At 44.2% G+C, this 15,771-nt stretch overlaps 1 protein-coding gene across 1 annotated transcript in view; it reads right to left on the bottom strand.

The window, feature by feature from the left end:
* LOC140465536 (uncharacterized) overlaps positions 1–10,693 on the bottom strand; it is a 42,062-nt gene extending 31,369 nt beyond the window's left edge. The window contains exons 1-2 of the mRNA XM_072561075.1: positions 10,627–10,693; positions 5,798–6,473 (exon numbers count right to left, since the gene is read on the bottom strand). Of these exons, the coding sequence (XP_072417176.1) occupies positions 5,798–6,473; positions 10,627–10,693 (743 nt within the window). The remainder of the gene's footprint in view (positions 1–5,797; positions 6,474–10,626) is intronic.
* Between the last annotated feature and the right edge of the window lie 5,078 nt (positions 10,694–15,771).

Here is a 15,771-nt window from a genome sequence, read left to right as displayed (position 1 = left end):
GTGTGGTCACTTTAAAAGAGAGTTGTCCTTTCTGAGCTAAGAGATTGTAACATCACATGTGTCTGTGATGGGTGAAGAGAGAGCTCGACATTGATAATATGTATCAATCAGCTTGGGGGGGAGGTGTTTTGATGTTAAGGTAACTGAATTTGAATTTAACCAATTAATAATTATGCCCAGGATGCAAAAAAACAATTGAATTTAAATTTTATAGTATTAACGACATCAGACCAATGAGAGGGTACGATGCTGGGGACATGGGAAGGAAGGACATTTTGAACATTAATGAGAGGGAACTGCTGATTAAACCAGAGAGTGCATTTCATCTGAAACAGGTTCTCAAAGCTTCAAACGAAATCTCCCAGAAGGCCCCATCTATGACAGAGACCAAGGAATTTTATACAAAGGCACTGGTCGGAAAAGAGAAAAATCCTCAAAGACAACAGCCCAGGGAGAAAGCAGTAAATTTGGAAGGACAGAGGAATACAGCAAATTGGGATGGACAGAAGGAAGCAGCAGATTCAGAGCAGAAGGAAGACAGCAGAGGAACTGGATGGATTTTGAGAGATTAAGTTGATTTAATGTTTAAGAATTGTGTTATTGCAGTAGTATTTTTATAGAGTTGGGATCAGACAGTGATTACTGAAGAACAAAGGGAGCTTGGGTTTGTTAAAAGTTTTTGTTTAGAATTAGAAAAAATAAACTGTTATTTTCTTTAAGCTGTGGAAATCAAGCGGTTTTCTTTCCTTCACTCTCACATTTAACAGATTGCGAGGTGAGGTGAGTTTTTCTGAATGTTTTAGTTTTCCTTCGCAGAGGATTTAGAGTAACACATCGTAACATTATCTAAGTCTCTTTGTGAGATCCTGTTTTTCACAAGAGTCCAAGCAGATCAGGAGATCCACTTAAATATAAAGAATCCAAGTATGACCTTAACAGACGCATTAAGACAGCCAAGGACCAATACCGCTTCAAACTAGAGACCCAGACACCCGGCAACTATGGCAAGGACTGAATGACATCACAGGTTCTAAAAAGAGACAGTGCAAGATAGCAGACAATGACACATCCCTCCCGGATCGTCTCAATGCCTTCTGTGCTCGCTTTGAGCAGAATTTCAGCAGAGAGTTAATACCTATTCTGAAAAGTCCTGACGAATCTAGCCCAACAGTCACTGGATCAGAGGTCAGATCAGTTTTCCTTTGTGTGAATCCAAGGAAAGCGATGGGACCAGATGGAGTACCAGGCCGTGCACTCAGAGCATGTGCAGATCAACTCGCAGAGGTCTTCATGTACATCTTCAACCTCTTCCTGCAGCAGGCCACTCTCCCTGACTGTTCCAAGAGGCTGACATCATCCCTGTGCCGAAGAAGGCTCATGCAGCCTGTCTCAATGACTCCCGCCCAGTGGCCCTAACTTCAGTGGTCATGAAGTGCTTTGAAAGGCTGGTCATGGTATTAATCAACTCCAGCCTCCCCACTACTCTTGACCCACTCCAATTTGCCTTTCAGACCAATAGATCCATGTCAGATGCCATAATCATTTGCCCTTCACTCCTGCCTAGAACATCTTCACCCCAAGAACAGGTACATAAGAATCCTACTCATTGCCTACAGTCCAGCCTTCAACACTATTGTCCCCTTCAGACTGATTACTAAACTTAGTAAACTCAGACTAAGCCCCACTCTCTGCAACTGGAACCTCAGTTTCCTGACCCACAGGCCACAATCCGTGAAGATTGGGGACAATATTTCATCCTCACTAACACTCAACACTGGAGCCCCCCAGAGGTGTACACTTGGCCCCTTACTGTACTCACTGTATAGCTTTGACTGCATCACCAAATACCAGACTAACACTATTCACAAGTTCGCTGATGACACCACCATATTCGGTCGAATCTCAGATGGCGACGAAACAGACTATAGACGGAAGGTGGAAGACCTGGAAAAATGGTGCACTGAGAACAACCTAGCTCTCAATGCCAGCAAAACCAAGGAATTCATTATTGGCTTTTGGCAGGATGTTCCTCATTCCACCCTACACATTAACAGCACAGAGGTGGAACGAGTGGAGAGTATCAAGCTCCTTGGAGTGGTCTTCCACAACAAGCTTTCTTGGACTTTTCATGTGGACACACTAGTTACAAAGGCCCAGCACAATGAGAGGATACTTAATTTGGGGAAAAGGAAACTATGATGCGATCAGACGTGAGTTGGGAAGCATGGACTGGGAGCAATTGTTCCATGGAAAGGACACTATAGACATGTGGAGACTGTTTAAGGAACAGTTGTTGCAAGTGATGAATAAATATGTCCCTCCGAGACAGGCAAGAAGGGGTAAGATAAAGGAACCTTGGATGACGAGAGCAGTGGAGCTTCTCATCAAAAGAAAGAAGGCAGCTTACATCAGGTGGAGGAAGCAAGGGTCTTGTTCAGCTCTGGAGGATTACAGGCAGGCGAGGAAGGAGCTCAAAAATGGTCTGAGTAGAGCCAGGAGGGGGCACAAAAAAGACTTGGCAGGAAGGATTAGGGAGAATCCAAAGGCATTTTACACGTATGTGAGGAATAAGAGAATGATCAAAGAAAGAGTAGGGCCGATCGGGGATAGCAAAGGGAATTTGTGTATCGAGTCTGAGGAGGTAGGGGAACCCATAAATGAGTTTTTTGCTTCTGCCTTTATACTAAAGAAAAAGGACCTTGCAGTGAATGAAACCATTGAGGAGCAGGTAAGCATGCTGAAATGGATAGAGATTGAGGAAGCTGATGTGCTGAAAATTTTGTCAAACATTAAGATTGACAAGTCACCAGGCCAGGACCAGATTTGTCCTCGACTGCTTTGGGAAGTGAGAAATGTGATTGCTTCACCACTTGTGAAGATCTTTTCTACCTCGCTCTCCACTGGAGTCGTACCTGAGGACTGGAGAGAGGCAAATGTAATTCCTCTCTTCAAGAAAGGAAATAGGGAAATCCCTGGCAATTACAGACCAGTCAGTCTCACATCTGTCGTCTGCAAGGTGTTCGAAAGGATTCTGAAGGATAGGATTTATGACCATCTGGAAAAGCATGGCTTGATTAAATGCAGCCAGCCGGCTTTGTGAGGGGCAGGTCATGCCTCACAAATCTTGAGTATTTTTGGGGATGTGACTAGAAAAGTTGATGAGGGTCGAGCTGTGGATGTGGTGTATATGGACTTCCGCAAGGCATTTGATAAGGTTCCCCATGGTAGGCTCGTTCAGAAGGTCAGGAGGAATGGGATTCAGGGAAATTTAGCTGTCTGGGTACAGAATTGGCTGGTCGACAGAAGACAGCGAGTGGTAGTGGAAGGAAAATATTCTGCCTGGAAGTCAGTGGTGAGTGGTATTCAACAGGGCTCTGTCCTTGGGACTCTACTGTTTGTAATTTTTATTAATGACTTGGATGAGGAGATTGAAGGATGGGTTAGTAAGTTTGCAGATGACACAAAGGTTGGAGGTGTCATTGACAGTATAGAGGGCTGTTGTAGGCTGCAGCGGGACATTGACAGGATGCAGAGATGGGCTGAGAGGTGGCAGATGGAGTTCAACCTGGATAAATGCGAGGTGATGCATTTTGGAAGGTCGAAATTGAAAGTTGAGTACAGGATTAAAGACAGGATTCTTTGCAGTGTGGAGGAACAGGGGGATCTTAGTGTGCAGGTACATAGATCCCTTAAAATGGCCACCCAAGTGGACAGGGTTGTTAAGAAAGCATATGGTGTTTTGGATTTCATTAACAGGGGGATTGAGTTTAAGAGCCGTGAGATCTTGTTGCAGCTCTATAAAACTTTGGTTAGACCGCACTTGGAATACTGCGTCCAGTTCTGGTCGCCCTATTATAGGGGAGATGTGGATGCTTTGGAGAGGGTTCAGAGGAGGTTTACCAGGATGCTGCCTGGAATAGAGGACTTATCTTATGAAGAGAGGTTGACTGAGCTCAGACCTTTTTTCATTGGAAAAAAGGAAGAGAGGGGACCTAATTGAGGTGTACAAGATAATGAGAGGCATAGATAGAGTCGATAGCCAGAGACGTTTTCCCAGGGCAGAAATTGTTAACACGAGGGGTCATAGTTTTAAGCTGTTTGGCGGAAAGTATAGAGGGAATGTCAGAAGCAGGTTCTTTACGCAGAGAGTTGAAAGAGCATGGAATGCATCGCCAGCAGTTGTGGAAGCAAGGTCATTGGGGATATTTAAGAGACTGCTGGACATGCATATGGTCACAGACATTTGAGAATTCGTACATTAGGTTTACCTTACATGGGGATCAATGGTCGGCACAACATCGTGGGCTGAAGGGCCTGTTCTGTGCTGTACTGTTCCATGTTCTATTTAACGACTCTTCTTCCTCAGGCAGCAGAGGAAATTTGGCATGATGGTGAATACCCTTGCCAATTTTTATAGGTGTGCTAGCAAGAGCATTTTGACTGGGTATATCACTATGGTAACTGTACCATTCCTGATTGGAGATGGTTACATAGAGTGGTGAACCCGGCCCAGACAATCACAAAGGCCAACCTCCCATCTATACAATCCATCTACCAGGCCCGCTGTCAAGGAAAGGCCGCCAGCATTCTCAAAGATCCATCCCACCCTGGCAATGTTTTTCTACAACCTCTACCATCGGGGAGAAGGTACAGAATCCTGAACACACGCACCAGCCGGTTTCGTAACAGTTTCTATCCTACTTCGATCAAATACTGAATGAACTCACAAACTCTTAACATTCAGCTGTACCTGTGTTTTTGTTTTTGCTGCTGTTTATCTATTATTTACTCATCTATGCTACTTAACTCTGTGATCTGCCTGTATTGCTCGTAAATCAAAGCTTTTCACTGTGCCTCAGTACATGGGACAATAAATTCAATTCAATTCTCTCAGACTCACACATGACAAGAATGTTGAGACAATAAAGTAACTGGCTGTCACTGACTGGATAGCTTCAGTACGTTGTGAGGTAATTACAGCAGCTACATAATTTCACCTTATTCCTTTTTGCACGCTGTTGTATAGCTCTAGATTATACACTGGATTAAAAACACTGGACTGTTCTTTTCCACACAGCCCACAGTTTGATTGGCTTCTGTGAATTCTAACTCTGGGACACTGTTTCAACCCTGAATTTCTTGAGAACAGAAATCTCCTCCACTGTCAGTTTGACTGTCCAAGAACCTGGGAATCCTCCTTGATGTGTACCCCATGAGTAATTTGCCCAGCTCACATTATTTAAGACATTATGTTTCCTTATCCACAGCCATCACGATCCTCACTAACACGACCATAACTACTGTTAATAATAAGACATGTTTATAATAACAGAAGTAGCGATAATGCGAAAACGAGAATAATAACTTGAGTCAACATTTCCAATGAATGGGATATTTGATTCCGTACTGAGTTTAATTATTTTTTCCCTGAGTAGGTTTGAAGAATAGACAATCGATGTGATTGAGCTGAAGTTGGGACGGTCAGTGTTGTTGACATTGGGTAGTACCTTCAGCTGTCATCTTTCAGAATTTCTATTTGACAGTTTTCCCCTGATCTGCTGAAGAAACCGAAACTGTCGGTTTGCACCTTTTTATAAAGAATTTAACAATTGACGTCACCAAATATTTTACTGAACTTTTTAATTGCTCTCTGAACTTGGCCTGAGTCACCACGTAAATAAATGTGTTTGTGCAGCAGCTAAGATTCCGCAGCATATAGGCAACATTTTCAAAGATATAGAAGGAATACTCATCTAGGTTAGAAGAGACATTAAAAATATATAAAATATACACTAACCAAAGAAGTATAAAACTGCCCGAAATGCTGAAGAGTAAAATCACAGACTTTCTTCTGTTTCCCATCTCTGGGTCACTGTGGTCCAGGGCCTTGTTTTGACACTTTAGGCCCTTTCGGATTCGACTGACCTTGAAAATGTGTTTGACTGTCAGAATGTTGAGGAACAGAATTAACCCGAATGGTATCAATGGGGTTAAAACCTTTTCAAACCTCCGAAATCCAATCCATCTCGGGTCAGTAAAATAACTTCGCTTATTAGAGCAGAAAAACGGTACATTATCAACTATCACTTTAGGTTTAAATCTGAAGTAGATGGGAATATTTTTTAAACAGAGCAGAGTGCCTGTTGTTGCGAGAACCACGGCTGCAGTTTTCTTGGTACAATATCTCGTTTTCAACTTCTGGTAACAAATGGCTACAAATCGGTCAAAGGTGAAAGAGACAGTGAACCAGACAGAACAGTCGATAGCTGCACGGAGCAAGACATAACGAACACTGCATACAGGAGTGATACTCAGGAAATTTAATGGGAAATAATAGTCATTGATTCGATGAAGTATGACATTAGTGATTATTGCCAATAGATCCGCTGCTGCCATGGCAACCAGGTACAAAGTGATGCATGGAGAAAGGCCACACTTTCCCTGCGATAAAACCACGATTGCCAACACATTAACTGTACAAAGAGAAGCAGAACACACCACAACTGAGATGTGATATCACTGACAGTTTCCCGATTAAAGCCAAGCCTACAAGGGCGAGATTTAAAACAAAATGCATGAGGACCCGGCTACGGTTAAATCATAGATTATTTTGTTAAATATTTCAATAAAATTATAATTATGTCTGTTCTTGATTTCATTAGCCTCATAGAACATAGAACATAGAACATAGAAGAATACAGCGCAGTACAGGCCCTTCGGCCCTCGATGTTGCGCCGATCAAAGCCCACCTAACCTACACTAACCCACTATCCTCCATATGCCTATCCAATGCCTGCTTAAATACCCATAAAGAGGGAGAGTCCACCACTGCTACTGGCAGGGCATTCCATGAACTTACGACTCGCTGAGTGAAGAACCTACCCCTAACATCAGTCCTATATCTACCCCCCCTTAATTTAAAGCTATGCCCCCTTGTAATAGCTGACTCCATACGTGGAAAAAGGTTCTCATTGTCAACCCTATCTAACCCCCTAATCATCTTGTACACCTCTATCAAATCACCCCTAAACCTTCTTTTCTCCAAAGAAAACAACCCCAAGTGCCTCAGCCTTTCCTCATAGGATCTTCCTACCATACCAGGCAACATCCTGGTAAACTTCCTCTGCACCCGTTCCAGTGCCTCCACATCCTTCCTATAGTATGGCGACCAAAACTGCACACAATATTCCAGATGCGGCCGCACCAGAGTCTTATACAACTGCAGCATGACCTCAGGACTCCGGAACTCAATTCCTCTACCAATAAAAGCCAGTACGCCATATGCCTTCTTCACTGCACTATTTACCTGGGTGGCAACTTTCAGAGATCTGTGTACATGGACACCAAGATCCCTCTGCTCTTCCACACTACCAAGTAGTCTACCATTAGCCCAGTAATCCATCTTTTTATTACTCTTACCAAAGTGAATCACTTCACACTTAGCTACATTGAACTCCATTTGCCACCTTTCTGCCCAGCTCTGCAGCTTCTCTATATCCCGCTGTAACCTGCCATATCCTTCCTCACTGTCTACAACTCCTCCGACTTTCGTATCATCCGCAAACTTGCTCACCCAACCTTCTAACCCTTCCTCCAGGTCATTTATAAAAATGACAAACAGCAATGGTCCCAAAACAGATCCTTGCGGAACACCGCTAGTGACGGCACTCCAAGATGAACCTTTGCCATCAACTACTACCCTCTGTCTTCTTCCAGAGAGCCAATTCCTAATCCAAATCTCCAACTCACCCTCAATGCCATATCTCTGTATTTTCTGCTGTAGCCTACCATGGGGGACCTTATCAAATGCCTTACTAAAATCCATATATACCACATCTACCGCTTTCCCCTCATCTCCCTCCTTAATCACCTTCTCAAAGAATTCAATAAGGTTTGTGAGGCACGACCTGCCCTTCACAAAACCATGCTGACTATCCTTGATCACATTATTCTTATCCAGATGTACATAAATCCTATCCCTTACAATTCTCTCTAAGACTTTGCCCACGAAAGAAGTGAGACTCACTGGCCTATAGTTACTAGGATTATCCCTACTCCCCTTCTTGAACAAGGGAACCACGTTTGCTAGCCTCCAGTCCTCTGGCACTACTCCTGTCGACAAAGAGGACACAAAAATCAAGGCCAAGGGCTCTGCAATCTCCTCCCTTGCTTCCCAGAGAATCCTAGGATAAATGCCATCAGGCCCAGGGGACTTATCTATTTTCACCCTTGCCAGAATTTCCAACACCTCTTCTCTACATATCTCAAAGCCATCCATTCTACTTATTCGTGCCTCAGTATTCATATCGACAACAATGTCCTGTTCCTGAGTGAATACTGACGAAAAGTATTCATTCAGCGCCTCCCCAATCTCTTCAGCCTCCACACGCAACTTCCCATTACTATCCTTGATTGGACCTATTCCTTCCCTAGTCATTCTTTTATTCCTAACATACCTATAGAAAGCCTTAGGGTTTTCCCTAATCCTACCAACTAAGGACCTTTCATGTCCCCTCCTTGCTGCTCTTAGCTCTCTCTTCAGGTCCTTCCGGGCTACCTTATAACTCTCAATCGCCCCTATTGAACCTTCACGCCTCATCTTTACAAAGGCCGCCCTCTTCCATTTAACAAGGGATTCCAACTCCTTATTAAACCACGGCTCCCTCACACGACCCTTTCCTCCCTGCCTGATAGGTACGTACTTATCAAGGACACTCAATAGTTGCTCCTTGAACAAGTTCCACATATCAATTACGCTCTTGCCTTGGAATCTACTTTTCCAATCCACACATCCTAAGTCATGCCTCAACGCATCATAATTTCCCTGCCCCCAGCTATAACTCTTGCCCTGTAGTACACACTTATCCCTCTCCATCACTAGACTAAAAATCACCAAATTGTGGTCACTGTCCCCAAAGTGCTCACCTACCTCTAGTTCTAATACCTGGCCTGGTTCGTTACCCAGAACCAAATCCAGTATGGCCTCACCTCTTGTTGGCTTATCTACATATTGTGTCAGGAAACTCTCCTGCACACATTGCACAAACACTGACCCATCTAACGAACTTGAGCTATAGCTTTCCCAATCAATATCAGGAAAGTTAAAGTCTCCCATTACAATCACCCTATTACTGTCACTCTTCTCCTGAATCATCTTCGCAATCCTTTCTTCAACGATTCTAGGACTATTAGGAGGCCTGTAAAAGACTCCTAACAGGGTGACCTCACCTCTCCTATTCCTAACCTCAACCCAAACTACCTCAGATGGCAAATCTTCGTCCATCTTCCTTTCCACCGCTGTAATACTATCTTTGACAAGCAAAGCCACACCCCCCCCCCTTTTACCCCCACCTCTGACCCTACTAAAACATTTAAACCCTGGAACCTGCAACAGCCAATCCTGTCCCTGATCTAGCCATGTCTCCGTAATAGCCACAACATTGAAGTCCCAGGTACCAACCCACGCTGCGAGTTCACCTACCTTATTTCGTATACTTCTGGCATTAAAGTATACACACTTCAAGCCATGGTTAAATAAGACAAATGTGTGTTCTGCTTCAAGCCGAATGATTGAACCACATTTGGAACAGAGCGCCTTACACTTACATTCAGATAAATAAGAGTTCGGCTCAGGGCAGTCTCCGGAGTATATTTTGAGAGGTTTAGGATGGTGGGGTTATGGGAATTGGTCTGGTCGCATATTCAAATTATATCGGAGAGATTGCAGAAATTAGGACATTTTTGTTAGACGTGTTTCCGTTCAGCGCATATGAGAGACATTAGTCATGAACCAACAGAGACAATATAAATAACAAAGTGTTTAGAAATGGAATGTGGGGTAACATAATGACGACATTGTGGGCGCCCAGTTTGAATTTCACTAATAAAAGACGGTCTCTCAGAAATCCACGAATGAATTCAAATAAATCCTTTACTCAAAGAGTTGTGAGAAAATGGAGTGTCTGCCATGTGCAGTAAACGAGATGAATAATTGTATAAAGGAAGCGAAATCTGTCAAACTCTGGAAAACTGGTATACTAAATGTTTACTACATAATATTTAAATCATTATATCAGCTTGCTCATGGCCCCAAATTGGCAGCTTCCTGGGGAGGGGAATAGCTCAGGCAGCAGCAGTGAGTCCAACAATAACACGACTTGGAAGAAATGTCCGTTTCTGCCCTGCTCTGAAAAGCATCCTGGACCGAACGGTCCTTCAGAAACCCAGAGGGTCAGTGCAGTCAGGTTTGTATTCCCGTTCGGGCCTGAACTCGGTAAAATGATAATATACTCAACGGGGCCAATAAGAATGGGTTCACACAGGGACCATTGATTTAACCGTGCATGACTTCCCAAAAAAGTATAAAATGTTATAACAGAGAACAGAATTGAAATCCAGGCAGTTGAGATTAATTCACACAAGTCATTCACGATGACTGTAATGATATTCCTGACTACCTTTATAGAGATGGCACAACAAGCTCCACATGAAGAGACAGATGACACTCGAGAATGTCGAGCTATTTCCACGGTCACGGAAGCAGCTCGAGCTGTTGAGTAATTCCACACAGAATAGTAATTACCTCATGTACATCATTCTGCAATCTCATGGTTTACAGACACTTACCAGGTACCCCAATGACCGCCAGCATCAGGTAACATATTTTTCTGACTAACTGAATTGGTCGATGCATTTTCGTTATGAATTATTCTGTCCCTTCGTGCTGATGGGCAAATCACTGAATTACCTTCATTTCCAGAGCATGTATCTTATACCCTAAAAGTTATCCACTGGGACACTGAGGTTTCAACATTGCTCAACCTGTTTTCGCCTCATTTGAGCAAACAGCTTGCGATTGTTGCCTTAATTCCCTGTTGATGGGACAGGTTTAGCGATGAGGTGGTACAACGCAATGTTCTCATGAGGTTTATCGAATTGCTGCAAGGACAACTTCATTAGTACCAGCCCCCTTCCTCGTCCCCATTGACCTGTGGGACACTGTTACCTCTATCTGTCAATGAATTGGCTTCTGATTGAATCCGGACTCAGAATGTTATCAGCCCCTTCATTTCAGATGATGCCATGAGGTGACTTTACAATGTTATTATCACTGGATTATTGCTCAAAAGAACCAGTTTATATTTTCTTGGGAATCTGCATTTAAATACAAGGATGGCATCAACGTGGGGTTTGAAATTATATTTTTATTTAAATATTGATTAAGGTTCTAATACTGAACAGGAAACAAGTTCTGAATGTCAGAAAAGCCCATCTTCTTCATTACTGTCCAAAGGCAAAAGTCACATGGCACCAGGTTATAATCCAACAGATTTATTCCAAATCACAACAGGAAGCTGTTGTTCAACTGATGTAGGAGCAGCGCTCCCAAAGCGGGAGATTCTGAATAAATCTGTTCGACTAGAACCTGGGGTCATCTGACTTTCCCCACAGCAGTCCAACATCAGCATCTCCACATCATTATTGTCCATTAGGGAAGGAAATGTGCTGTGTCATCTTGGTCTACGGCTATACGTGACTCCAGTCCCATAACTGAGGCACAGATAGGCGGTTTTGTGGGGGCGAGAGAGACTCACGTTTGGTATGTTGCCTCCCAGGTGCAAGGGTACGTAACGTCTCTGATCGTGTTTTCTGGGTCCTTAAGGGGGAGGGGGAGCAGCCTGAAGTCGTGGTCCACATTGGCACCAATGACATAGGTAGGAGGAGGGCTGAGGATGTTAGGCAGGCTTTCAGGGAGCTAGGTTGGAAGCTCAGGGTTAGAACAAACAGAGTTGTTGTCTCTGGTTTGTTACCCGTACCACGTGATAGAGAGTCGAGGAATAGGGAGAGAGAACAGTTAAATGCGTGGCTACAGGGATGGTGCAGGAGAAAGGGATTCTGGTTTCTGGATAACTGGGGTTCTTTCTGGTGAAGGTGGGATCTCTATAAACAGGATGGTCTACACCTGAACCTGAGGGCACCAGTATCCTTGGGGGGAGGTTTGCTAGTGGTCTTGGGGGGGAGGGGGGGGGCTTAAACTAAGTCTGCAGGGGCATGGGAACCTAGACTGTAGCTTTAGGGTGTAGGACTTGGAGTGTAGGGAGGTTAGGAACATGGCATCAATCTCAAAGGAGGGTGCCTGTAAACAGGAAAGTGGTTTGAAGTGTGTATACTTCAATGCAAGAAGTATACGAAATAAGGTAGGTGAACTTGCAGCGTGGGTTGGTACCTGGGATTTCGATGTTGTGGCTATTACGGAGACATGGGCAGAACAGGGACAGGATTGGCTGTTGCAGACTCCAGGGTTTAAATGTTTTAGTAGGGTCAGAGGTGGGGGTAAAAGAGGGGGAGGTGTGGCATTGCTTGTCAAAGATAGTATTACAGCGGTGGAAAGGACGATGGATGAAGACTCGCCATCTGAGGTAGTTTGGGCTGAGGTTAGAAATAGGAAAGGTGAGGTCACCGTATTAGAAGTTTTCTACAGGCCTCCTAATAGTCCTAGAGATGTAGAAGAAAGGATTGCGAGGATGATTCAGGAGAAGAGTGAAAGTAATAGGGTGGTTGTTATGGGGGACTTTAACTTTCTAGATATTGACTGGGAAAGCTATATCTCGAGTTCGTTAGATGGGTCGGTGTTTGTCCAATGTATGCAGGAGGGTTTCCTTACACAATATCTAGACAGGCCAACAAGAGGTGAGGCCATACTGGATTTGGTTCTGGGTAACGAACCAGGCCAGGTTTTAGAATTGGAGGTAGGTGAGCACTTTGGGGACAGTGACCACAATTCGGTGACTTTTACTCTAGTAATGGATAGGGATAAGTGTGCACTGCAGGGCAAGAGTTATAGCTGGGGGCAGGGAAATTATGATGCGGTGAGGCACGACTTAGGATGTGTGGATTGGAAAAGTAGGCTTCAAGGCAAGGGCGCAATTGATATGTGGAGCTTGTTCAAGGAGCAACTATTGAGTGTCCTTGATAAATATGTACCTGTCAGGCAGGGAGGAAAGGGTCGTGTGAGGGAGCCGTGGTTTAATAAGGAATTGGAATCCCTTGTTAAAGAGAAGAGGGCGGCCTATGTAAAGATGAGGCGTGAAGGTTCAGTTGGGGCGATTGAGAGTTATAAGGTAGCCAGGAAGGATCTGAAGAGAGAGCTAAGAGCAGCAAGGAAGGGACATGAAAAGTCCTTAGTTCGTAGGATTAGGGAAAACCCAAAGGCTTTCTATAGGTATGTCAGGAATAAAAGAATGACTAGGGTAGGAATAGGTCCAATCAAGGATAGTAATGGGAAGTTGCGTGTGGAGGCTGAAGAGATTGGGGAGACACTGAATGAATACTTTTCATCAGTATTCACTCAGGAACTTGACATTGTTGCCGATGTGAATACTGAGTCACAATTAATTAGAATGGACGGTTTTGAGGTATGTAGGGAAGAGGTGTTGGAAATTCTGGAAAGGGTGAAAATAGATAAGCCCCCTGGGCCTGATGGCATTTATCCTAGGATTCTCTGGGAAGCAAGGGAGGAGATTACAGAGCCATTGGCCTTGACTTTTGTGTCCTCATTGTCTATAGGAATAGTGCCAGAAGACTGGAGGATAGCAAATGTGGTTCCCTTGTTCAAGAAGGGGAGTAGGGATAACCCGAGTAACTATAGGCCAGTGAGTCTCACTTCTGTTGTGGGCAAAGTCTTAGAGAGAATTGTAAGTGATAGGATTTATAAACATCTGGATAGGAATAATGTGATCAAGGATAGTCAGCATGGCTTTGTGAAGGGCAGGTCGTGCCTCACAAACCTTATTGAATTCTTTGAGAAGGTGACTAAGGAGGTGGACGAGGGTAAAGTGGTAGATGTGGCGTATATGTATTTTAGTAAGGCGTTTGATAAGGTTCCCCATGGTAGGCTACTGCAAAAAATACGGAGGTATGGCATTGAGGGTGAGTTGGAGGTTTGGATTAGGAATTGGCTGGCTGGAAGAAGACAGAGGGTAGTAGTTGATGGTAAAGGTTCATCTTGCAGTACAGTTAGTAGCGGTGTTCCACAAGGATCTCTTTTGGGACCATTGCTGTTTGTCATTTTTATAAATGACCTGGAGGAGGGGCTAGAAGGTTGGGTGAGCAAGTTTGCGGATGATACGAAAGTCGGTGGAGTTGTTGACAGTGAGGAAGGATATGTCAGGTTACAGCAGGATATAGATAAGCTGCAGAGCTGGGCAGAAAGGTGGTAAATGGAGTTCAATGTGGGTAAGTGTGAGGTGATTCACTTTGGTATGAGTAACAAAAAGATGGGGTACTGGGCTAATGGTCAGATACTTGGTAGTGTGGATGAGCAGAGGGATCTTGGTGTCCATGTGCAAGATCTCTGAAAGTTGCCACCCAGGTAAATAGTGCGGTGAAGAAGGCATATAGCGTACTGGCTTTTATTGGTAGAGGAATTGAGTTCCGGAGTCCTGAGGTCATGTTACAGTTGTATAAGACTCTGGTGCGGCCGAATCTGGAGTATTGTGTGCAGTTTTGGTCGCCATACTATAGGAAGGATGTGGAGGCACTGGAACGGGTGCAGAGGAGGTTTACCAGGATGTTGCCTGGTATGGAAGGAAGATCGTATGAGGAAAGGCTGAGGCACTTGGGGCTGTTTTCATTGGAGAAAAGGAGGTTTAGGGGTGACTTGATAGAGGTGTACAAGATGATTAGGGGTTTAGATAGGGTTGACCATGAGAACCTTTTTCCACATATGGAGTCAGCTATTACGAGGGGGCATAGCTTTAAATTAAGGGGTGGTAGGTATAGGACAGATATTAGGGGTAGATTCTTTACTCAACGAGTCGTGAGTTCATGGAATGCCCTGCCAGTAGCAGTGGTGGACCCTCCCTCTTTATGGGCATTTAAACGGGCATTGGATAGGCATATGGAGGATAGTGGGCTAGTGTAGGTTAGGTGGGCTTGGATCGGCGCAACATCGAGGACCAAAGGGCCTGTACTGCGCTGTATGTTTCTATGTTATATGTTCTATAACTATGTGATTGACTGCCCTCTGGTTAATGGAGAATGATTAGATTAGATTAGATTAGATTAGGTTGGATTAGATCAGATCACTTACAATGTGGAAACAGGCCCTTACGCCCATCAAGTCCACACCGACCCTCCAAAAAGCAATCCACCCAGACCCATTCCCCATACATTTACCCCTGCCCCTAACACTATGGGCAATTTAGCATGGCCAATTCACCTGACCTGCACATCTTTGGACTGTGTAAAGAAACTGGAGCACCTGAAGGAAACCCACGCAGACATGGGGAGAATGTGCAAACTCCACAGACAGTTGCCTGAGGCGGGAATTGAACCCAGGTCTCTGGCACTATGAGGAAGCAGTGCTAACCACTATGCTACCATGCTGCCCCCCGCATCCACTGGGTAAGACATGTTGGCCCAGCCAATCACGCCACACAGCCAATGAAAAGAAAAATTTTAAACAAAGTCTCAAAAAATTTATTTGCTTCTTCCTTCAATCCCCAAATTGGTGTGATTTTATTTTGACTCCTTGTCTTGTTTTTCTGTTGATTTAGAATTTTTGAAGATTCCATGATTTGAAGATCTTTATCAGACTTCCTCTCAAGTTCCGCTTCCCTCTGGGCAAAACATTGTCTACATCCGACCCATCAACTTGATACAGCCCTCACCCTCGACAGTTTTCTGTGCACTGTCTGAAATCCTTCAGCTGTTCCTCAAGTGTGGCCTCCAGAACTGGGAAGTTTGGAGAGATTATGAATCACTTTCATT

This window comes from Chiloscyllium punctatum, chromosome 42 (assembly GCF_047496795.1).
Source record: "Chiloscyllium punctatum isolate Juve2018m chromosome 42, sChiPun1.3, whole genome shotgun sequence".
Lineage (NCBI taxonomy): Eukaryota > Metazoa > Chordata > Chondrichthyes > Orectolobiformes > Hemiscylliidae > Chiloscyllium > Chiloscyllium punctatum.
The sequence above is the reverse complement of the archived record's forward strand: the minus strand, read 5'-3'. Positions and strand labels throughout refer to the sequence as shown.